General features: G+C 37.8%; 1 protein-coding gene across 8 annotated transcripts in view; it reads right to left on the reverse strand.

The window, feature by feature from the left end:
* FRY (FRY microtubule binding protein) overlaps window positions 1-23,910 on the reverse strand; it is a 329,597-nt gene that overhangs the window by 85,917 nt on the left and 219,770 nt on the right. For all 8 annotated transcript variants that reach the window (XM_027557464.1, XM_027557466.1, XM_027557463.1 and 5 more), the window contains 12 exons: window positions 22,774-23,032; window positions 20,559-20,741; window positions 18,174-18,260; window positions 14,615-14,874; window positions 13,953-14,142; window positions 12,909-13,033; window positions 10,697-10,754; window positions 9,735-9,826; window positions 8,917-9,089; window positions 7,624-7,784; window positions 5,532-5,642; window positions 1,615-1,769 (listed from right to left, as the gene is read on the reverse strand). In XM_027557464.1, coding sequence (XP_027413265.1) covers window positions 1,615-1,769; window positions 5,532-5,642; window positions 7,624-7,784; window positions 8,917-9,089; window positions 9,735-9,826; window positions 10,697-10,754; window positions 12,909-13,033; window positions 13,953-14,142; window positions 14,615-14,874; window positions 18,174-18,260; window positions 20,559-20,741; window positions 22,774-23,032 — 1,854 coding nt within the window. The remainder of the gene's footprint in view (window positions 1-1,614; window positions 1,770-5,531; window positions 5,643-7,623; window positions 7,785-8,916; window positions 9,090-9,734; window positions 9,827-10,696; window positions 10,755-12,908; window positions 13,034-13,952; window positions 14,143-14,614; window positions 14,875-18,173; window positions 18,261-20,558; window positions 20,742-22,773; window positions 23,033-23,910) is intronic.

Raw genomic sequence — 23,910 nt, forward strand, 5'->3', positions numbered from 1 at the left:
GGTCACAGCCATGGCAGCATCTGGCCCTGACCTTCCCTCAGAATAGATGTGTCATGAGTGTAAGCTGACAGGCAATATTTGTTTAAGAAACCAGAATATTTTAGGATGCTATCTTTCAAAACCTACTGTAAACATAGAGAGCTTTATAACCTAATATTTTTGTGACTGGGATATTACTGGAATTGAGACTACATTGCTAAATTCATAAAAACATTTATTTGTGCTCCCTAAAAAAACCCTAGATTTATTCAGAGGAATGCACTGTGATCTTTTATGAGATGGCCATGCAATGAAATAAATTTGACTAAGACAGTTCAAACCAAGTTCACTGGGAGAAGGGCGGCAAAGAGAGGAAACTTTTATTCCTCTTACTTTTGTCAGATGAACTTATGATCCAAGTCATAGATTCTAAATATGTTCTTTAAAATCAAAGAGCAGAAATTTGTTTTTAGAATGTTGAAATACCTGAAAATAAAACAATTCTCCAGAGAAAGAGACTTTTATAAAAAAATATTATTTTGTTAATATCCTATAGGATAAATGTCATTTATTTAGTATTGCTAACATCAAGAAATAAACCAATGGAAAATCAGACAGTTTAGATTATCATCTGATATGACTTTTATGGAAATTAAAATCTGTGTATAATAAAAATTTTACTACTAAGATTATGGAAGATGAATGCTTTAGACATGAAACGTTATCTACCATCTTCATAAAAGAAAAATACTAAAGAGAAACTTGTCTCCTTAAATAGCATGTTAATTTTAGGTTTATTGAAAGTAGATGTCTTTTAAAATTGTTCTTATTAATTTAGAACCATAAAAGATTGGAATTTAAAATGAATTTACTTTTATTCCCTTTATCCGGTAGCTCAGGATAGCTATTTAAAATGCCATATTTAATTAAAAGGGACAATTAACAGTCTATATGAGTCCTTTCAAAAATAAAGGTGGGCTGCCTTCTCTCCATTTGTAATACATAATAAGCTCTGTCTTGGGAAGAGCTGTTGTAATCTTGGGAGTCTTTATTAACCCTTTCATCTTAGCTATGAAATTATTTCAATAAACTGTAGAGATGAACGACTCTGCTGAATGACTGATTTACACAGCGAGGGCAGTGTTTTTTAAAAGCATAATCTCTGGAATCCCAGGAGACACGTTTTTTTTTTCCCTCTTCTTCCTTTCTCAATTTTTGTTCAAGAGAGATTTAATGTTTTTAGGTTGCTTCCTGAGTTTAGTTTGGTCTCAAAATGGCTGCAGGGCTTATAGTTCATACTTGTCAAAAATATTTCTAGAAATTCCTTAAATGAAATCTTGGTCATTTTCAAAGCCTGCTCTAATACTTCATTATAAACTTCCAGGCTACTAAAAAAGAAGGGTGCTTGAACTACAAACCATTCTCCTGGTAGAATGAAAACTCAATGTAGCTGTGAACTTAGAACAGTCTATCTTCTGGGGAAGGATAGGCCATTTCTATTTCCTTAGGATTTACTCCACTTGGATATCTGCAAAAACATCAGCTCTCAATTCTCAATCAGTTCTCAATATGATGAAGAGCAACCTTAATCTGTAGTTGTCAGTGACCAGTAGCTTCCAGTTAAAGAACCCATACCTGCTTCCACACACAGTAGCTATGGCTTTGAAACAACCAGACGCAAGTTGGTAGGAACCAGTGTAGCATCGGTCAATCGCCCAGTTGAAAAGATTTATTTGGTCAGGATTTAGTTCCAGTAGCAAGACGACAACCTCACAGCCAAGTTGATGAACCTGAATACATGGAGAAAAGCAATCCCTCATGTTTAATGAAAGACTATTCTAGGAAAGACACAACAATCGAGCTTAGTGAATGTAAACTGGGCCAAAGGAAAGTGAAGACTGAACATCCATCTTGATTAATTTTTATTCCACAAAAAGGTCTTTAAAAGGATGCAATATTGGAACTGGAAATTGAAATGTATAAACTAAATTTGAGTCACTGTCAGTCAATCATACAGGGTCCACCTCATTCTCTATTTTTAACTCTGAAAAGGTGACAGACTTCATTGGCAAATATTTAATACTTGAAAATATTTGTTTAAAATATTTTTGAGCAATACATGTATTTGGTTTAAAAAATTAAATATATAAAAGGAAAGCCTTTATGCATACAAAATCTTTTACAGAAAAAGATCAGAGGAGTATGTTTATTAGGCTTGATTGCTAAATACACTGTGTACACCTTAGCTGACAATCTTTGAGAAAGAAATATGCTATCAATAAACACTTTTTAATCAGACTTTCATATGAAAAGATCACCATGCTAAATAGAACAGGATCATTAACTGATGATTCTTGAAGCTACTGTTAAATACTGGATGGTTACATTCATCCAGGACAAGCCTGGTGTCTGGGGGCTACTTTCCCCTCAGAAAGTAACATTTTCCCACTTCTTGCTGAAGTTATTCATTCTCCCATCCATAGCAATAATATTGGAGAAGGAAAAATTATGACTTGTTTGTTCTTATGTTATAGGGTATGGGCCCAGAACTTTACTGTATATCAAAATTACTTAAAAAAAAATTTTTTTTTATTGGTGCATAGTTGGGAAAAGAAAGTAAAAGTGAAAGTTGCTCAGTCGTGTCCAACTCTTAGTGACCTCATGGGCTGTAGCCCTCCAGGCTCCTCTGTGCATGGGATTCTCCAGGCAAGAATACTGCAGTGGGTTGCCATTCCCTTCTCCAAGGGGTCTTTCCAACCCGGGTCTCCTGCATTGCAGGCAGATTCTTTACCATCTGAGCCACCAGGGAAGCCCTCCTCAAGAATAACCATTCTCCTGATTTCTGGGCTCTCCAAGTGATGTAGTGGTAAAGAATCTGCCTGCCAATTCAGGAAACACAAAAGACATGGGTTCAGTCCCCTGGTTGGGAAGATCCCCTAAAGTAGAAAATGGCAACTTGCTCCAATATTCTTGCCTGGAGAATTCCATGGACAGAGGACCTGGAGGTTGACAGTCCATGGGGTCACAAAGAGTCAGACACGACTGAGCACAGCATCCTGATTTCTACCACCACTGAATAGTCAGAGCTGTTCGAACTCTATCTAAATGGAATTATGGTATTAATATGTAATATATATAATTTTGTGTCTTTCACTCAATTTATGTTTAAAAGGCATCTACATTTATTTGTTTTCATTGTTGCATAATATTCTAATTCATGATTGCTCCACAATTTATTCATTCTACTACTGATGAACATCTGGGTTGTTCTAGCTCTTGACTTTGTAATACTGCTTTAAATATTTCTGTATATGTCTTACATTGCATGTACTGGATAATCTCTTTTGTAAAGTGCTTGTTTAATTCTCTTGTTCTTTTTTTTTTTTTATGAGTGTCTTTACCTTATTTATTTGTAGAGGTCCTTTATATATTCCAGATAAGAATTCTGTTGGTTCCATGTTGCAAGTATCTTCTTTTACTCTACAACCAGCCTACTTACATTCTTAATGGTGTCTTTTGGTGAAGAGAAGTTATTAACTAGTCTTTCCTGATGGTTAGTAATTTTTGCATCTTGTTTAAGAAATCTTTCCCTAACTCCAGGGATTAAATTATCCTATTTTATTTTCTAGAAACTTTAATTTTTCAGCTTTCACATTTAAATCCACAAACTCCTTTTTCCCGTTTTTATCTTACATTGGCACACAGTTCAGTAACAGTGCTGTGTCAGTTTCAGGTGTACAGCAGGGTGACACATGTACACATACATATGTGTCTATTCTTTCTCAAATTCTTTCCCCATTTAGGTTATTACACAGTATTGAGCAGAGTTCCCTGTGCTATACTATAGGTCCTTGTTGGTTATCTATTTTAAGGATAGCAGTGTATACATGTTAATCCCAAACTCCCAAGCTATCCATCCCTGTAACTCTTCCCCACTGGTAACTGTAAATTCATTCTCTAAGTCTGTGCACCTGTTTCTGTATAAACTGTTTCTTCTTTTTTACTCCTGCTATCTTTTTTTTTTTTTTCCTAATCCATTGGCTATGATCTTTAGTATAATGTTGATGGAAGTAGTGAATGTGGGCTTCCTGGGTCATTCTAACCTCAGATAACACTTTCAATATTCACTGTTTAGTACAATATTTACTATAGGTGTTTTTTTTAAAGATACCCTTTATCAAACTAAGTTTTTTTTATTCTTTGTTTCATTAGGAATTGCCCTCATGAATGAATGTAGAATTTTATTAAATGCTCTTTCTGCATCTTATTAAGATGATCAGAAGATACTTCCTTCCTGAGACTTTATTAATATAATTAATATACAAATGAATTGAAGAACATTTGAATATTAAAACAATCTTGCAGTTCTTGAATAATCCCAACTTGATCATGAGGAATCCTCTTTTTAACATACACTGAATTCAATTGTTTAATATTTTGCTTAAAGTTTCTATAACTATGTTCAAGAATGAATTTGCCTTTTAGTTGTCTTTATTATTAAATCCTTGTCACGTTTTAGTATGAAGGTTATGTGGGTCTCATAAAATATATCCAGATGTGTTTCCTTTCTATATGTTTTCTCCTTAAGGATTTGTATTAAATCTTTGCAATCTGTTTCTTAAGTGTTGAATTAATCCATAACGTCAACTGGTCCTAAAGTTGTCTTTGTGAAAACACTCTCATTTATAGATTAAATTTCTTTGCTACTTATCTGACTATTCAGATTTTCCATTTGTGCTGTGTTTTCCAGACACTTGTCTATTTCATCTAGAATGTCAAGTTTATTGGCACAAAGATGTTTATATGTTGTCTTATTTTTAGCATCTGTGGCATCTGTAGTAATGACCCTTTACATTTCTGAGGTTGATTGACACATGTCTTATCTTTTCTGATCAGACTTCCCATGGATTTACTAATTTTATTAGTCTTAACAAATTCAAGTTTTTGATTTAAATGTGCATTCTAGTAATTTTTCCTCTTTAATTAATTTGTACTCTTATCTCTATTATTTGCTTCAGTATGCTTTTTTTGAGTGTGATATGCTTTTTCTAACTTCATGAAATGGATTCTTAGGTGACTGACCTCAGTATTTTTTCTTTCCAATATATGATTCATCCTAAGCAAGGCCTTATTTACAACCCACACGTTTAGTAAGTAGTGTTTTCATTATTCTTCAGTTAAAGATATTTTTCTTTCTATTTTTATGTATTCTTTAAATCACTGTATCTGGAAGAGTATGTCTTAACTATCTTTATTATCTATTACTAGCTTAGTGTCACTGTGATTAGAGAATACAGCCTGTGTCATTTCAATCATTTGAACTTTGTCGAGACTTGCTTTATGGCCTGGTTTATGGTCAACTTTGGTAAATGTTACTATGTTTTTTATTTTGATGCATCATAGTGTAATGTAAGCAACAAACAAGCCTACACTTCTGTGGCTAATGTGTGAAGAGACTGTGTTGTGAACAATGCTTAGACATGTCAGTACCAACTGAACCAAGATGAAACAATCAAGACATTTAGAACAATGTATTTTTGGCTAGTACTTACTCGTAAATCTTGACAAGCCAGAATGTTGTCAAGCCACTTGTATAGGTAGCCATCTGGGGAAAGGCCCACGTTGTCAAACACTGGGCCACAGCACAACACTGCTGACATTGCCTGAAAACAAAACAGAACACAACCTCCAAATGAGTCCTGCATGACTGAATGATGCGCAATTGACTTTAAAACACATACTACCAGATTTATAAACAACAAGGGTCTTTTAGAGCAATGCCAACCCACTACAGTACTCTTGCCTGGAAAATCCCATGGACGGAGGAGCCTGGTGGGCTGCGGTCCATGGGGTCGCTAGGAGTCGGACACGACTGAGCGACTTCACTTTCACTTTTCACTTTCATGCATTGGAGAAGGAAATGGCAACCCACTCCAGTGTTCTTGCCTGGAGAATCCCAGGGATGGGGGAGCCTGGAAGGAGGCTATCTATGGGGTCTCGCAGAGTCGGACAGGACTGAAGTGACTTAGCAGGACCAGCAGCTTTTAAAGCAGTTATGTCTACAAGATTTTAAAGTATTCCTTAGTAGATTCAATTAAAAAAAAGCCAGATTGCCAATTTTGTCTCTTTTTACAACAGTTAAAACCTGTAAATTGAACTCTGTAGACATGTACTTTTATAATAAATCTTTATAATGTATGGCTGAGATATTTAAAACAAAATGACCATTTCACAGGATTTAAAATAAGCTTACCTTCAGTGATTTCAAGTGAATGAATTCTGCCTATGATAAATACAGCTTTTCAAATTTCGTTTTGATGACAAATATTTGACCAATACACTGAACTCAGAAACTTAACAAATATTTGACTAATGCACTAAACTGGCAAGCCATGAAAAATGTGGAAATAGATAACTATGATTTTAATCAAAGCTAAAGAAAATGAAGAATATAAACTTTAGTTCCTTTGAGGTGGGGAGAAAGCAAGAGAAGGGAAGATCTTTTTTTTAATGAAAACTTTTTTTTTCATTAAACTTTTTTAATGAAAACTTTTTTAATGAAAACTAAATCTTATATTAAGCTAGTCAATTAACAATGTTGTGATAGTTTCAGTAGATAGCAAAGGGACTCAGCCATCCAGAGAAGGGAAGACCTTGAGTTACTCTCTAATCAATAGGTCCAAATGACTGTCAGGGCCATGGCTTATATTAGCTCCACTGAGGCAAAGGTGAATTTGACAGTTAGCAACTTCTGATATGTATGACACAGTCAACATACAATTAGTTTTCTAAAGGAAATTAAGCTGTAAGGAATCATGGTTCTGAAAATTTTCAACAGTCCTGGTAGTGTAGAAGCTTATTTCTGTGAGTCTTCTAGGATGGAAGGAGATTAAAAAGAGAATGCGGCCCTTCACGGGTTTTGAACATGAGGATATATATCTATATCCATATACATTTTAAATTGGAAGTTAACTGGCAAGGCAGCTACTTAAAGTGAAAGTCACTCAGTTATGTCTGACTTTTTGCAACCCCATGGACTATACAGTCCATGGAATTCTCCAGGCCAGAATACTGGAGTGGGTAGCCTTTCCCTTCTCCAGGGGATCTTCCCAGCCCAGGAATCGAACCCAGGTCTCCCACATTGCAGGCAGATTCTTTATCAGCTGAGCCACAAGGGAAGCCCAAGAATACTGGAGTGGGTAGCCTATCCCTTCGCCAGTGGATCTTCCCGACCCAGGAATTGAACCAGGGTCTTCTGCATTGCAGGCAAATTCTTTACCGACTGAGCTATCAGGGAAAAATAAGCAAAAACTAAGGTTTTCATACAGTAGAAACCTTTAGATAAAAATGGAACCTTGGAAAAGTTCTGCATTATGAGCAAAATTGGAATATTTACATGGTTAAACAGCAATCTCTATTTTGTTCATGTGCAGATATTTTAGAATGTATAGAGTGTATAGATATTTAGAATGTATAGAGTGAGGTTATTGTTTATATAGGTGTATATACTTGATTTTTTTGCATGTGTGTTTGTATTTTACCATGTCATACCATATTATTTATTTTACCCTTATGTAAGGCATGGTTGTTTAAGGAAAGAGATCATCAATCTGACAAGTCCTTCACGAGGCAAAGGTGACCTACCTTTAACGCACAATACTGGTATCTTGTAATCTGATGATTTCTGTCACTGTAACGATCCAGGGGCGTGAACATAATGCTGAAGGGTCCTGCCCACTGGCTAAATAAGATGAAAAGATGATGCCTCAGGCTTTGCTGGGGGAAGAGAAATCTTCGGTGGTGAACTAGAGAGAAAAGACAGGCTAAGAGTCTACTATACTGAAAAATACAGTGAATACAGTTGACATTGCTATTACGCATGATTCCTACGTTTTGGGGAAAGGAGTAATTTCATTTTCTAACTCAAGATTTCTTTAGGTAATGAAACATGGATTTAAAAAGTCAAGCCTATTTTTCTTTCCTCTCCTAATGTGTCAGTCAACAGCATCTTGTCTCAGAGCAGGAAAACAGAAAATGGATTCCCAGACACTGTTTTCTAAGTAATGTCTAGAAAAACTGCAACACCTTCCACTCAGCTACTCCTTACACAGTAAATGTTCTCTTAACTGCTGCTGTGTCTTTAGGAAGAACTGTAAAATACTATGTATAGACTGTCCATTTCAAACAAAAATTCCTTAACTGAGGAAGTTAAATCATAATTTAGGGTCATCAAAAATGAGGAGAATTGGTAATAAAGTTTTACAACATCATAATGTTAAATCATAATGAAAAAGCAGAACAGATGATTTTCAGATTATATATGTCACAAAATTTTATAATTATGTCACAAAATTTTAATGACAGTAGTCTATTTTTATACCAAACTATTTTTATTCTCTTTTGCTTCTATTAGACGAAAATGCTTTAGACCCACTTTGTTCTATGAAAAAAATAACATAATATAATATTATTATAATTATAATATTAATACAATAATCAATAATATAATTTATTAACATATATAGAATTCTATATAATATGTGGATTGGATAGACTCAAGAGCAGAAATATTGTTGAGAATATTATATGTTCACAGATGAGCAGAGTGAGAATGAAAAACACGAAGCCTCAAATGTTCCCTTTGAAATACTTTCTTCCTATAGAAATCACACAGGTTCATTTTCAGATGGGAACCAAAACAAAGAATAGAAATAATCATGAGCACAAAGCCAAATGCAATTCCTATTGTTCCTCTTCCAACTCTGTGCTGCATGCCCACAATCTGTTCAAGCATATCTTCAAGTATTTCCAAACAAATAAATGACCCATCCCAGACCTGCACACAGGCCAGTAGGTTCAGAGAGGAAAACACGGCAATGAGGACCACAAATGTCACTTCAAGCATGAAAGGTAATCTGCAGTGATGCATCGCTGTACCTGGAACACGCTGAATCAAGTTGGCAACCATGGCACTAAAATGTGCCCGGATATCTTTAAGAATTTCCACTTCTTTATCATTTTCAGCTTCTAAGAGCATGCGGGTCAGGTCCACATATTCTAAGAACAAAGCTCCAAGGGCTAAAGTGTCCCGTTCTAAGGCTCCATTGGTGCTGGAACAAAAGGAAGTGAAACTTTTAGATGGTTAGTCTTGATGTCAAAGGAGTATATGCTTCACAGAAAATAAGGTTCACTGCCAAAACTCACGTGCTAAATTTGTTCTTGATGTATATGCAGTGTATATGAAAAGAAACCAAGCTCTTTTGGACCTTTCTAAGTAAAAGCTACAGGTCGTGTGTGTGTGTGTGTGTGTGTGTGTGTGTGTGTATAAAATAAAGAACAGCTAGCGGGAAGCTGCTATGTAGCACAGGGAGCTGAGCTTGGTGCTCTGTGATGACTGAGATGGATGGGATGGGGGAGGGGTGGGAGGCTCAAGAGGGAAGGGATGTATGTACATTTAGCTGATTCGCTTCATTATACAGCAGAAACTAACACAACATTGTAAAGCAATTATCCTCCAATTTAAAAAAATCCTTTGATAAACCATAATGGAAAATAATATTAAGAAAAATAATGTGTGTGTGTGTATATATAAGTATAATCAAATCACTTCACTACACAATAGGAATTAACAACATTGTAAATCACCTATACCTCAATAAAAATAAGGAGAAAAGAAAAGAGAAAGGAAAAAAAAAAAACGGGCAAACACATCAGTTTAATGAGCAGAGTTCAGCTCAGTATAATTTCCTTCCTACCTGTCACTTATGACACCAGCATCAGCCAGAAGTTCAAAAATTCGAAGCAGTTGTAGCCTTAACAAGTCTCGCCGTTCTCGGCGTTTTTTGTTCTGTTTAGGAAGAGGTAATATCACTTATAAATGTGGACACAATAATGTCAACTCTGCTTTAAAAAAGAAAGATGTAATCTAGTCATTTTTAATTTTCTAAACACAAAAGACAAAAAAAGTACTTTTTTTGCTACCTAATCCTTAGAGAAATGCTTGTTATCACAAGCTATAGAGAAACAGATCACAAGTGGGTCAGTAAATATCTGAGCTGGAAATGTTGAGAGTCAACAAGCCTCATTTCCTGGAGGCTCCCAGACACAGCTGAAAAACTAAAGCATCAGAAAAAAGTGGAAAAGCACTCTGGACACTAACAGTCGCACCAAATCTGGTAACACTGTTCTTGTGCAAACTGCCAGGCTTCCGCTGGGAAGCTTGTATCTTATCTACTACATGGGAAGCTTCTCTTTTAGTCTTACTCTATTTAATTTCTTATTCTGCTGCATTATAAGTTTGTCCTTTTCAGAGTTCACTTCAAGGAAAATAATGTTGAAGAAAGAGCTTTATACACTAGAGGAAACAAATAATGTTGCTGGTTTCTCAGCTCCTTGTAAAAAAAAAAAAAAAACTGACTAAAATCCAAATTCAATCTTAAAACTTTTGCAAAAAGACTATAATATTTTAACATACACATGATTATTTAGGTTCCTTTTCTTTCACAAGCTTAGGACTTAAAATCTTTTAAAGTGGGACCCAGATTATACTAAATACTCAAAGAAATAATGAAAATAACCAACATTAAAATAGTAAGATTCATTGTTAAAAGCACGTTAATATGTTTGTACTCTTGACAGCAAACCACTGGGTATGGTTTAAATTCACACTACTGTCCAGATAAACCAAGGCATTAATTATTCAAATTCAAAATCTTACCTCTGGCCTTCGTTCCAGAGCCTCTTTCATTAATGGATGAAGTTCTTCTACCAATTCTCTATGAATGAAAAAGGTCAGCATTTAGAATTCATTATTAACTGACACCAACTTTGTCACAATATATAGCCATTCAATACCCCCAAATCTGCTTTTTAAACTTTGCTTCTGACATCAAAATCTCCCCTGCCTTCCATTTCCCTGTCGCGTGGTGAGCTAGAAACAGGCAGCGGCCTGCACTTTGGATAACCAGTCTTACCCCAGTGCTATGTGTAAAATTTGGACTCACTACACATTTGTTGACTTGATTTTGATTTAATATTCTGGAGACTCTATGGCAAAAACCCCTACCTGAACAATTAAGTCAACAATATTTTCTGTTTACTAAATTCAAAGCACTTTCTCACAGGCTGTGGGAATGAAGATTAATAAATTTTTTAATTCAATTAGAGCAAAAGAAACAGATGCGATGACTATGGTGCCCCTTTTGGAGTCTGTGCTCAGGGGACTGTCTTAAGAGTTTGTTTTAAAATGAGGTCTTTTGGGAATTTCAGAGATAAACTCTTTTATTTGAGCTAGATGATGAATGTACTTTTTGGCAAGTATTTCAGTATTGAGGTGCTCATCAAAACCTTTTCTCTTGTGTAGTAAAAGTAAACAAATTTTTTCATATCGATACATGTCTGATATTACATGTATACACTTCCATCTGTTCCCATTTGATCAAATTATCAGCTTTATACCCACTAATCAGCTGTTGTCTTTAGAAACTAACTGCTTTGTCGTAACAGACAGCATTAGGAGGTCTAGCCTGTGGCTAGGTACTTTGTCCATAATCTGCTCCATGTTTGAAAAATCTTGTATTTCCTTGCAGAATATTTTGTACTATTATTAAACACAGGGAAATCCAAGGAAGGTAAACTACGGCATTCTCTCCTGACAAATAGAAATCCTGCATCTCATTCCAGATTCCTCCAATAGAGATGCTAGAATTTCTCCATCAAAGAAATGGAAATAACACTAATAGAGTCAGTGTTACTAAATAACAGGAACAGTCTCCTCATCTAATAGCAATCTTTATGAAACATTTACTATGTACATTTTTACATTTAATGCCCTCAATAAATCTGTACAATAGATTCTATAATTATACCAGTTTTTTAAAATTAGAGAGATACAATTTATTTTTATTTATTGTAACAATTTTACCAGTAAGGGCACTGAGACATTGATTTTTCTGCATCCAGGTGGCTGGTAAATTGCATCATCTTTCCTGTTCCTAGGAATACTGAGAGGGTAAGATGTGCAAAAGAGCCTTAGGTTCTTTGAGAAAGACATTAGGTGATTGTTTTTACTATCCTCTTGTAGTATTTCTATATGACGCACTGTCTTAACTAATCAATCAATAAGTAGTAAAACACTGGTTAACTGGCACCCAAATAGTCAGAACTCAGTTACATTTTTAAAGGATAAAATCTGAGTGTATACTGTAATATATTTTTCAGTCACTCCTAAAATGTCTCGTTAATCTTTATTTTTCCAATAAATTTCTCACAGATGCTTGGAGCTTTCCATTTTCTGTGTACATCAAAAACTTAGATTTTTTTTTTGTCCTTATAGGCTTTTATTGGCAAATAAAATTATGAGAGGCAGCCTAAACTAACATTTTATGAGGACTGTTTGAAAATGCTTTGACACTGCCTTAGATGAAATGGTTATTGGATTAGAGGAATCCAGACAGTGAGACACAGCGGTTCTCTTAAGGCAGATACATCATCTTATAGAAAGACTAGCATGTGTGACATGTCACAGACACCCCTGAAAATATTCTGTCGATGATCAACCTTTGAGAGTCTGTTGTTTGAGTGGCTGATGAGCAGACTCTCACTATTTTGATGTTACGGCCTCTGAACAGTCTAGCTAACTGGGGACTGACATTGACTTCATTAAAAGTTTAAACTTCATTTAAAGTTATCTAAAACAAAGCGTGTATGTGAGAGAACATCTGAAAGGTAAAATCAGAGTTGCAATGACTGAAAGTGAAATTTGAGGCAATCACAATGTCACATGCATAAAAACCCACGAGGACATAAAGGGAACCGTGCAAAGCCTGCAGCCTCTCCAGGCACACACCAACACGCAAACTCAAACTTGAATTGGAAGCAGTAACCATGAGAGCAGGAGTATATACAAATTCAGAACAAGATTACCATACCTGAAGACAAGGGAATTTGTCCTTCCAAATCCTAAAACTAAGGATTCTGTGATCTCAATGCCCTCAAGTCTCATCAAAGGCACCAATTGCTTTAACAGAACGCCCACCGACGGGGTGCCTATGGCCTGAAACAAGTTGATGAAAAGTGAAAAAGAGGTAACATGATAACTGAGGCTTCCTTTAACCAAATGATGATTCCATTATAACAGTTTTCAAGTACTGAACCACATCCCAAGGCACTGCCATCATTTCAGGAAAAAAAACACGAAAATTTAAAAACAACACAATGAATGCAATTTTCACCTGGAACAAAAAATCTAAAGAACATTCTTATTATAACAGTCTTCTTTAAAAAAAAAAAAAAAACAACAAAACTATTTTTTTTTTTTCTTTTTACCACTGAGCCACAGGGGATCTCAGCATTGAAACATGTACATTACCACATGTAAAACAGATGACCGGTGCGAGTTCAATGCATGAAGTAGGGCACCCAAAGTCGGAGCTTGGGGACAACCCAGAGGGACAGGGTGGGGAGGGAGGCGGGAGGGGCGTTCAGGGTGGGGGGAGGACACATGTATACTTGTGGCCGATTCATGTTGATGTGTGACCGAAACCATCACAATATTGTAAAGTAATTACCCTCCAATTAAAATCAATTAATTGAAAACACAACTGTGTAAATCCACAAAACCATCTGTAACAAGATAATTTAATCAAGACCCAGGTTAAAGGTGAGTACTCGATGAGGCGAGAGAGAAATGCGGTATGTGGGACACCAAGCCTCAGGGCACTGATAAATACCAGTGACTCTACGATTTCCAGCAAGTTCCTTAACTTCCCTTTATTTTCAGTTTCTCAATTGTCAGGGGAGGAATAATAAATTATTCACACAAACACGCAATGGAATTTAGAAATGTGTAGGATGAAAACTCTGACCCCATATACTCCAGATGGCAGGCACAGTGCAACATGCACTGTGAACTCTAGACAAACAAGCTAAAAAAAAACCTTACAGAATAATTCTTCTGAAGCATGTCATGTCACCTTGTTATCGTAGCTCACTGTACCATCAGGTGTCGTGGCCATTATTTCCGGAGTGGAGGCTCGCAAGTGTCCCGGGCTCATAATACTGGGTTTTGCAACTCCAAAACAAAGAATAAGGTAATTTCTCCACAACATAACGTAGTTGTCTCCGCTGCCGGCCGTGCTGGTTTTCTTGGCATTAATTGGGCTACTAGAAATGTGGGGTCGAAAACAAGAGGGAAAACTAAGTTCTGGATTTTAAGGTGTCACTTATTCAACAAAGATGCTGGGAAGGGCCCCAGTTGAGTTGAACAATTACCTGTCCAGGACTGTCTGTCTGGACAGGGAACGTCTCTATTGGTTGGAGAGTTGAATAGAACTTACTACCGTTTCAACCAGTAAGAGGCTGAGATTCTATAGTCAGATAATCACACTGACGATTAAGGGAGGGGAAAAACTAGCTCCAGACATGAACTTTTAACCTGTTTTTACTCAACACTAAGAATTCTGTAGTAGGATGTTCAGAAACTCCTACATGGGCGGTGGGGTTCTTAACCACTAGCGCCACCTAGGAAGCCCTGTTCAGAAGCTAGAGGATTCTATCCCGATCTCTAACATAAAATGTAAAAGGGGGAAATTACGGTGAAACAAGCAGAACAGAGGGAAGCGCAGGGGCCCCTTACTTCGGGTCCACGAGGGGCATCACGGACTGCAGCCGCGTGAAGGCGTAGGGCCAGGCGTAGCTGAGGGCGGTGGGGCAGTGCTTGGGCAGGTTCTCCTGCCGGAGGAAGCTGAAGAGGCAGAGCACCCAGGGGTCCTTGACAGACTGGGCGAAAATCCAGACGTGGGAAGGGCTCTTCACGTCGTAATGGCTGTTGACCAGGACAGCGTTCCACTCCACCAGCCACTGCAGGTCCACGCTGTGGGTCAAGGGTAGGGTTGCCTGCAGGTGTAAGAAGCAGGCTATGATGCGATGCTGAGCTGCACGGTCAGTGTCCTCGCGGACCCAATGCCTCTTCCTCCACAGTGCTCTGCCCGTCTACCTCTGCCTCGGGCCCAGCTTGGAATCTCAAACACCCCTTCCACAGCACCCCCGCCACGCCAGACCTGGGCTTGCGGTCATGGTCATTCCTACATGAGGCTATGGGTAGCAGAAGTGGTGTTTCAATGTCACAGAGCCCTGCACACTAGTACCCAGGAGCTGACCACTAAATACTTGTCAAGCAAATATACGACATTAGTTAAACTTAACCACAGATGTGCCAATTTGCATTTCTGAAAAGCTACTAATCTCTGAGATTTGTGTGTTATTACCTCTGTAATTAGGCTTTTTGGTTGTTTTTTTTTTTTTTGCTGCGCCCTGCAGCATGTGGAATCTTAGCTCCTCAACCAGGGATTGAACCTGTGTGCCCTGCAGTGGAAATTCAAGAGTTCTGACCACTGGACCACAGGTAAGTCCTTGTAATTAGTGTGTTTTTTTTTTTAAGTCATGATTTTTGTTTACCTTTCCATCAGTCAGCTCAGTTGTGTCTGACTCTTTGCGACCCATGGACAGCAGCATGCCAGGCCTCCCTGTCCATCACCAACTCCCAGAGTCTACCCAAACTCATGTCCATTGAGTAGGTGATGCCATCCAACCATCTCATCCTCTGTCATCCCCTTCTCCTCCTGCCCTCAATCTTTCCCAGCACCAGGGTCTTTTCAAATGAGTTAGCTCTTTGCATCAGGTGGCCAAAGTACTGGAGCTTCAGCTTCAACATCAGTCCTTCCAGTGAATATTCAGGACTGATTTCCTTTAGGACGTACTGGTTGGATCCCCCTGCAGTCCAAGGGACTCTCAGGAGTCTTTACTTGGACTGAAATACCTTCCCTATGGCTTAGGGAGATGGCTACATGTAATCCCTTTTACGAAGGGCATTTTACTGATGCTTTTTTGAGGTTAAGATACCTACTTATTTTTGTCCTATGATGTCAAGCCAGAATACATTCTAAAACCCTTTGAAAGGTGCATGCTACGTTAGTGCAAAGCACTTTGGTCCTGTCCGACTCTGTGCAACCCTGTGGACTGTAACCCACCAGGCTCCTCCTCCTCTTGCCTAGGATTCTCCAGGCAAGAATACTGGAGTGGGTTGTCATTTACCCCTCCTGGGGATCTTCCCAACCCAGGGATCGAACCAGTGTCTCTGATGTCTCCTGCATTGGCAGGTGGGTTCTTTACCACTAGTGCCCAAAAGATACCTGTATCTATCTGTATTTAATATCTATACATATAGGTATATACTTACATACTGATAACACACAGTTTCATGTATTTCATTCTCTTTTAAGTCCAGACTATCAAACTTGAGGAAAGTTTCAAATAATCTAGCTGCTGGGCCAGGAGATAGAATTGCTATTATATCTGTCGGGCACGAAAAGTGCTCCATTTTACCTGCAGGGTCTCTGAGTTCCCATGGAGCAGAGGGGTGGCCAGTGGCCTCCATGGTTAATGGACCGAAGAGGCATAGCTTCGGCTTCAAAGCCCGAGACTTAAGGCTCCAACACTGGCTCTGCCCAACGCCAGTGCCCTGGGAACATCTCTGAACCCCCCAGAGTCTGTCTGCTTAATTTATGACCTGGAAATGACAGTGCTGACCTCACCTAGTTTTTAAGTAAATGACACGAGATGAGGGATGTCAAACCCTTGCACAAAGCAGGCGCTGTTTCCCCCCATGCCTCTGCTCCCCTTTCTGTGCATCTTCTCACATGCGTCCCTGTTGACCTGGCCACCCCGGCTCAAGATTTAGATTCTGACAAACACAGAACAAAACCACGTGAACAGAATATGATCTTAAGGGAAACAAGATAAGTATATAAAACAATTACACCTGATGGTCTTATTTCGTGTAAAAGCAATCTGAATTTCCAGACGAAGAGGTGGTGGTGGTGGTTGTTTGGTCCCTAAGTTGTGTCTGACTGTGTGTGAACCCGTGGACTGTAGCTTGCCAGGCTCCTCTGTCCATGGGATTCTCCAGGCAAGAATACTGGAGTGGGTTGCCATTTCCTTCTCCAGGGAATCTTCCCAGCCAAGGGATCAAACCCAAGTCTCCTGCACTGCAGGCAGTTATTACCACTGAGCCACCAGGGAGGGAGCACTATTCAGTGGTAGCATTATTCAGTATTACTGTTAAGGTTTGCACTGCTTGGCTAATAGTTTTAGTAATTTCACTAGTTTTAGTAATTACTGTTAATATTACAACCACAAGCAAGAACAGGGCTACTAAAAATAGGGACCTCTGTTCAATCTCAGTTAGAAAAGCGCACAAATTTATTTATAGCTCTTTGTCAAATATGCTTCTCTTCATTTATAATTATTTGCCTGGAATACACAAGGGGCATCAGCAATGTCAATTCTACAGATCCGCTCTGCCTCCCTTCAGTCATTTACCTAAAATCAATCCAAGTCTCATTACTGTGTTATACTGATTTTTTTTAATCAAGTAATTAAAATCCGTTTTACTTTCCCTTCTACTTGATCAGAAATTAAAAATTTGCCAATATGTGCTTTAAAACAAAGACTGTCCAAGAAGAATTAATTTAAAAAAATAAAATAAGACAAAGAATGTATTTGTGTAGCAGCTTGTGTCAAGCTCTATTATGCTCAGAGTCCAGATATGGTCAAGTTCAGGCCCTAACATACTATGTAACTATGGCCTCATCATTTTGAGTTTCTATTCAAAAAAGAGAATAACTGTGAAAGCATCTTGTAAATTGTAAAGCACATTAATATAGGCTATATAGAGCTTTAAGTGTAATAAATAAAACCAATAAATTTTTTAAAGGATCCTGAGAAATTTCTGAAGTTTCAGTTTGCAAAATTTGTATCCATCTTCCTCAGATTCAAATTCTGTTTTAAATAAAGTTTTTATTTATTTGGCTGCTCCAGGGTTTAGTTGCAGCATGTGGTATCTAATTCTCCAACCAGGATCCAACCTGTGCCCCCTGCATTGGGAACGCAGAGTCTTAGCCACTGGACCACGAGGGAAGTCTCACAAATTTTCCTTTAAATTTATCTGAAGGTCTCCAGAACTAGTATCTAAAAAACTAAGTCTTGTTTGCCTAAGCACATCTGTGTCAGTCTATTAACCTGACATAAAACCCCAGAATTCTTCTACATAGTTTTTTTCTTCATATCTCTTTTCCAGAGAGGCCCAGAGCTTATACTTAATGATTATCAGCAAGCAGGATCAAACGTGTACTTACTGAATCCGAAACTGCTACATGAATAAAACTTTCGAGGATGGAGGAACTTAGCTGATCCATGACATCAATCATAGGTCTGTCATCGTCCTGTACAGAAGGGAGGCGATTAGTCTCCATGGGAAAATGAGCCCTTCCACCCTCCCCACCGCCTTTGTCCAGCACAAGCAGCAGAACAGCTTGCAAGGTAGTGATAAGGGTTTTCGCACAGAAAAGTGAGTGCCGAGGTGTGAAAGGTAGGGGGTAAAACTCCCTGTGGTTCTGAGTTTAGTCTTACAAGCTTCAGAGGAAGAAAATTGGAGCTCCAATTTGACCTCGTACTGAAAAAGACACTTCAATTTCAAAAACTCATGTACATACACTTAATGAGACTGGAATCTAAACCTTAGGATCACACCTTATTCACTAAAGTGTTCAGGTCGTCATTAATTTTAAGGAATGCAAAAGCCACGAGAGTATGCTTTGCCAGACCATGATAAGGCTACATACTTAAGTCACTGATCTGCTAAAATAACATTAACTGTTGACTATGATTGAATTTCAGTCCCAAAGAAAGTGCACCGGAGACCGACCGCACCCTCTCTGCGGTCCCTATGTTGGGCACAGCTATTTGGTAAAAGAAGCAAACTGGGAAAAAAGCACAAGAGAAAACATCTTACAGGAAATTCTTCTACATGAATAGTGCTTATACACATGAACATGTGTATATTTGCCATTTTTAATATAGAGAGGCTCAGAAATATGAAATCATTTAATTAGAACCCTTATAGGAAAGCTTCGGAATGTCCTTACTTGGAATGTCCTCATTCATACTTGCATATGAATGAGAATGATTTCAAAAAAGTTGTGGCTGAAAAAAACAAACAAAAAAACAACCAAGCTTACGGATACAGAGAACAGATTAATTGGTTCCCAGGGATTGGGGGAGGGGTGGCAAAATGGGAAAAGGAAGAAAACAGTTATAAACTTCTGGCTATAAAATCAATAAGTCACACAGATGTAATATACAACATGGCAACTAGAGTTAACAAAACCATATCGCAAATTTAAAAGTTTCTAAAAGAGTAGATCTTAAAAGTTGCCACAAGGAAAAAAAAATCCTGTAGCCGTGAGTGGTGACGGATGTTAATTACTTGTTGTGGTGAACGTTTCACAATATAAACAACTACGGAATGCTGTACACTTGAAACAAATACTGTTGTATGTTGCTCGTATCTCAATAAAAAATTTTACCTAAAAAGACCAGCTGTGGCTGGTTAAAGAAAGCACCATATGAGAAGCATACTTAACACAGCTTGCTGAAGTAGCAAAGAACCTGGGCTTTAGAGGCATATATAAATATGGTTTTCAATTCTAGCTCTGCCACATCCTAGCTGCTGATTTTAGGTATGGCATTTAACCTCCCTAAACGTCACTCTAAGAATCTGTGCAATGGGAACAAAAACAGTATTGATTCTCAGGTTTTTGTGAGGTTATACCTGAGGTTATTCTCAGGTAATTATTAGCCTCACAATAATAATTATCATTATTACTATAGAGACTTAATGAAGGTTTATCGAAATACACCATGTCCTAAGAGATCCATTCACGAGATCCCAGAGATGTCCTAAAACACATCAGAAAGCTTGCTGTAGAAATGTGAACAGAAAGGACTGGGATACATTTGAAAATATTTTGTAAAGACAATGATCATTTTAAAACCAAGATTAGTGATTAAGAACAAGAAAATGGAAAGTAGCATTCTTCTAAATAAGCATGTGAAGTATGTCCTTCTTTCATCAACTTATGGATAGGGTTTGGCCACCTGTGCCGAAAGGCAATGAACCTTAACCTTACCCCTTAACCAAAACAAGGGCGTACAGCACTTGACCGAGTGCCGAAGAACAGCTGGAGACAATCATTAATTAACTAATTAGCTCATTTCTCTTGTCTCAAGAGGACATGCTTTCTTGTGATGCCATTTTTGTATCACTATTGAGATTAAACAACTTTCAGTAAGATAGAATGTTTGACACTTTGCTCATTCTAAACTGGAATGCATTGTTTTAGTTCATTCTCTACTATAAATGTAATAACAACTTAATTCTATGTACTCTGAACATTATGAAAGAAAATGTTCTGTTACTGAATCATAAGATTCACTTCTTCCCAAAGCACTATCACGTAGAAAATCAGGAATGGTCTATTCTATTGCCCACAGAATATATAACTTAGTTCCTGCAGATCAAAAGTACGATTTCACAATTAAAAACCCACCCTCTTTCAAAAATTATTTGTTGACATCATGTGACATGAAAGTACATAAAATAGTAATGCATTCTTTACAGTTTTTACACTTTGAAACTGTTGAAAGATATGAATTGGAAAATTCAGAAAAACAATCCATACCTCAGGCTGACCCAGAGCGACAAATAAAGCTCGAATTTCCTTGAGTATTAAAACAGACAGTTTGCGTGTGGCCACCTGGAAACTGCAGAGTAAAACCAAGGCAAAACCTTCCACAGCATGGAGCACACTGCAGTGGGGACCTCGCTCCGACTGGATTCGGTGGCTGGAGCCATTGGCAATTAGCTGTCGCGCAATGAAAAAAAAATTCTATGTTCAGAAAAACAACAGTGGAAGAAGTCGCCACTCTTCTATGTACGTCTGGCACATTTGACCTTGTAATACTAACATAAATTACACTGGCTTAGAACCAGACATGTCTATGAATTCATTATTATTCATGAAATATCACAGATCCCTTTTTTGTTTTCAGATCACTTACTACTTTGGAATACCATCAACCCTCTGGTAGTTCTAAAAAGGAATACCTTTTCAAAGACTATTAGTAAGAATAAAAACCACTTCTATCCACACCATTTGAGATGACTCTATATATTTAAAGTGACCTAATTTGGTTTTACTTAAATTCTCTATAGCGAATTCTCTATTTTAGTTAATTAAATTGAAGTTTCAAACGTTGACTTTCTAATCAGATTTGGTGACCTGTTTTCATGTTAGTTTTTAATCTGGGTTTTGCACGTTAAGGAGAAGGGTTCTGAAACTTCCCAAACCAAGTGAGTCTAAAACAAGAGCAAGCAGACAACAGGGCAGATTCCGCCTTCATTTCCAGCTTCCTTTTATAAGCATGTGCAACCCTTGTTTTCCTCCTTGTCATCTTTCGGTGAGTATAGGACACAAGGATGGAGAAATGCCCTGAACCTGCTCTCTGAGGTCAGCCCATCTGGGATCTAAATATTCTCATACTTCCTGAGCCTTGACATTCCTCAGACCCTCAGTTAAGCTCTTCTGCAGCCAGACAGTTCCTCTATGGGCTCATTGCCAGTGCCAAGTCATGCTGCCTGGGTTCTCCTCTGATTACACTCCTCCTCAGTGTAAATGAGGAATGCTCTTCAAAATGTTATCATTATTTTTTACCATTCAGGTTTGAGGCATGAAAGAATAAAGAAACCACAAGCCTACTTTCTTCTCTGGATAGTGGAGAAAGCAACTAATTTGTGGCTGACTAAGGAAATCCAACCAGTCCATTCTAAAGGAGATCAGTCCTGGGTGTTCTTTGGAAGGACTGATGCTAAAGCTGAAACTCCAATACTTTGGCCACCTCATGCGAAGAGTTGACTCATTGGAAAAGACTCTGATTCTGGGAGGGACTGGGGACAGGAGGAGAAGGGGACGACAGAGGATGAGATGGCTGGATGGCATCACCAACTCGATGGACATGAGTTTGAGTGAACTCTAGGAGTTGGTGATAGACAGGGAGGCCTGGCATGCCACAATTCATGGGGTTGCAGAGAGTCTGAGTCACGACTGAGCGACTGAACTGAGGGACAAAAGAAACCAGTAGGCAGCTAACTTTTATATATCCGCATCCACATCTAACCCTATATCCATATTCATATCTATATCCGTATCTGCTTTAGATTCATATCCACATCAACCTCTATAATGCACATCCAACTCCATGTTTATACTCATATTCATATGCCTTAGACTCATAGCCATCTCTGCTCTAGATTCATATCCATATCTACCTCTATAATCCACTCCATCTCTATATTCATATATCTATATTCATATACCTTAGACTCATACCAATATCTATATCCATATCTGCTCTAGATTCTTATCCATATCTAGAGCCATAAATACATTCATATCCAGTTCTAAATCCTAATTCATATCCACATTCAGCTCTAGATCCATATGCATATCTAGATACATATCCATACCTAGATCCATCTCCACATCTACATCTAGATCCACAGCCACCTCTATTATCTCTTCCCTATGGTCATCTGCTCATACAAACAGATTTTGAAACCTAATTCTCTGAAAGAAAACAATTTCTACTTTCTAAATGCTTTGTTAGTAAGTCTAACCTGATGTGACATAATCATGCCCTGAGTTTCTTGGTCACAGTTTAAGCAGATTGCAAAACTCAGGGTCACTCCTTGGAAGAAACTTCCTAGACAGCTGAAAGTAAGAACCCAGCAGGTTCTCTGGGCTGCCACTTTTATATATATATATATATACACACATACATACATACACACATACTCTGTAAAAGAACATCAATTAATGGGAAGAGGGTGAAAATTACCTCTGCATTTCTGATTTTGTTGGCCTGTTCGTAGACTTTTCCTTGCGTTTGTATGACCAGTTTCCACTGGGTAAGCAGCTGGAGCAGGAGCTTGAGGGATGAATCAAGGAGTGTGTGATGCATGTCATTTACTTCCCGAAGCAGGAAGTTGGTGAAGCCAAATAGGACATCTTCCCTCCAATCTGAGAAGTCAACAAGTAAACCCTGAAGAGAATTCTGGGCAATATGTCGCAGTTCATCATCCATATGAATAGAGAGCCTGTAAGATGAATAAAGACAATGACGTCATTTACTAGTTTTTCTTCTATAGCCTAAAGGAACACATATAGGGCTTTGCTTTTATCTGTGTTTGAAAATGGGTTACCCTCACCTAATATGACAGTTTTCACTCAGCTCTCCTAATGTTAACATCTTATGTAACCACGGCAGTTGATTAGAACTAAGATGTTAATATTGGTTTGATGCTATTAACTAAAATACAGATTTTATTCAGATTTCACCAGTTTTCCATTAATGTCCTTCCTGTTTCAGAATGCAATCCAAGGTACCATGTTGCATTTAGCTGTATATATTTTTTAATACATTACTGACTATAAAATAAGCTCTAATAGTATCAAAGCTTATGACTCTTCAAGATGGTACTGGAGAAACTAAGGGACTTGTCCACAAGTTGAGTGAAAATGAATAATTAAAAGTTAGGTCAGTTATCCTCAATTGGTTTTGCCCCCACCAAGGGATTTTTGGCAATGACTAGAGACATTACTGGTTGCCAAACTTGGGAGGGTGCTCCTGGTATCTGAGTAGAGGTAGAAGCCAAGGATGCTGCTAAACATCCTCCAACGCACAGGACAATGCCTATGACAAAGAATTATCTGGCCGAAAATGCTGATAGTGAACAGCTTATTCTATGATCAGTATTCCATGTTATAGCTATATCATAGTTTAATATTCATCCTGAATGGCATAAGGATAGTTTCTGTGTTTTGATTATAAGAAATAAAGCTTCTATTAACATTCATGTAAAATAAAATGCTGATAATGCCAAAGTTGAGAAATCTTGAGTTTGTCAACTGAAGAATAACTGTATTTGTGATTTAAGCTAGAACACAAATAATATTAAATCTCAACAATGGTATG

This window comes from Bos indicus x Bos taurus, chromosome 12 (assembly GCF_003369695.1).
Source record: "Bos indicus x Bos taurus breed Angus x Brahman F1 hybrid chromosome 12, Bos_hybrid_MaternalHap_v2.0, whole genome shotgun sequence".
NCBI classification, from domain to species: domain Eukaryota; kingdom Metazoa; phylum Chordata; class Mammalia; order Artiodactyla; family Bovidae; genus Bos; species Bos indicus x Bos taurus.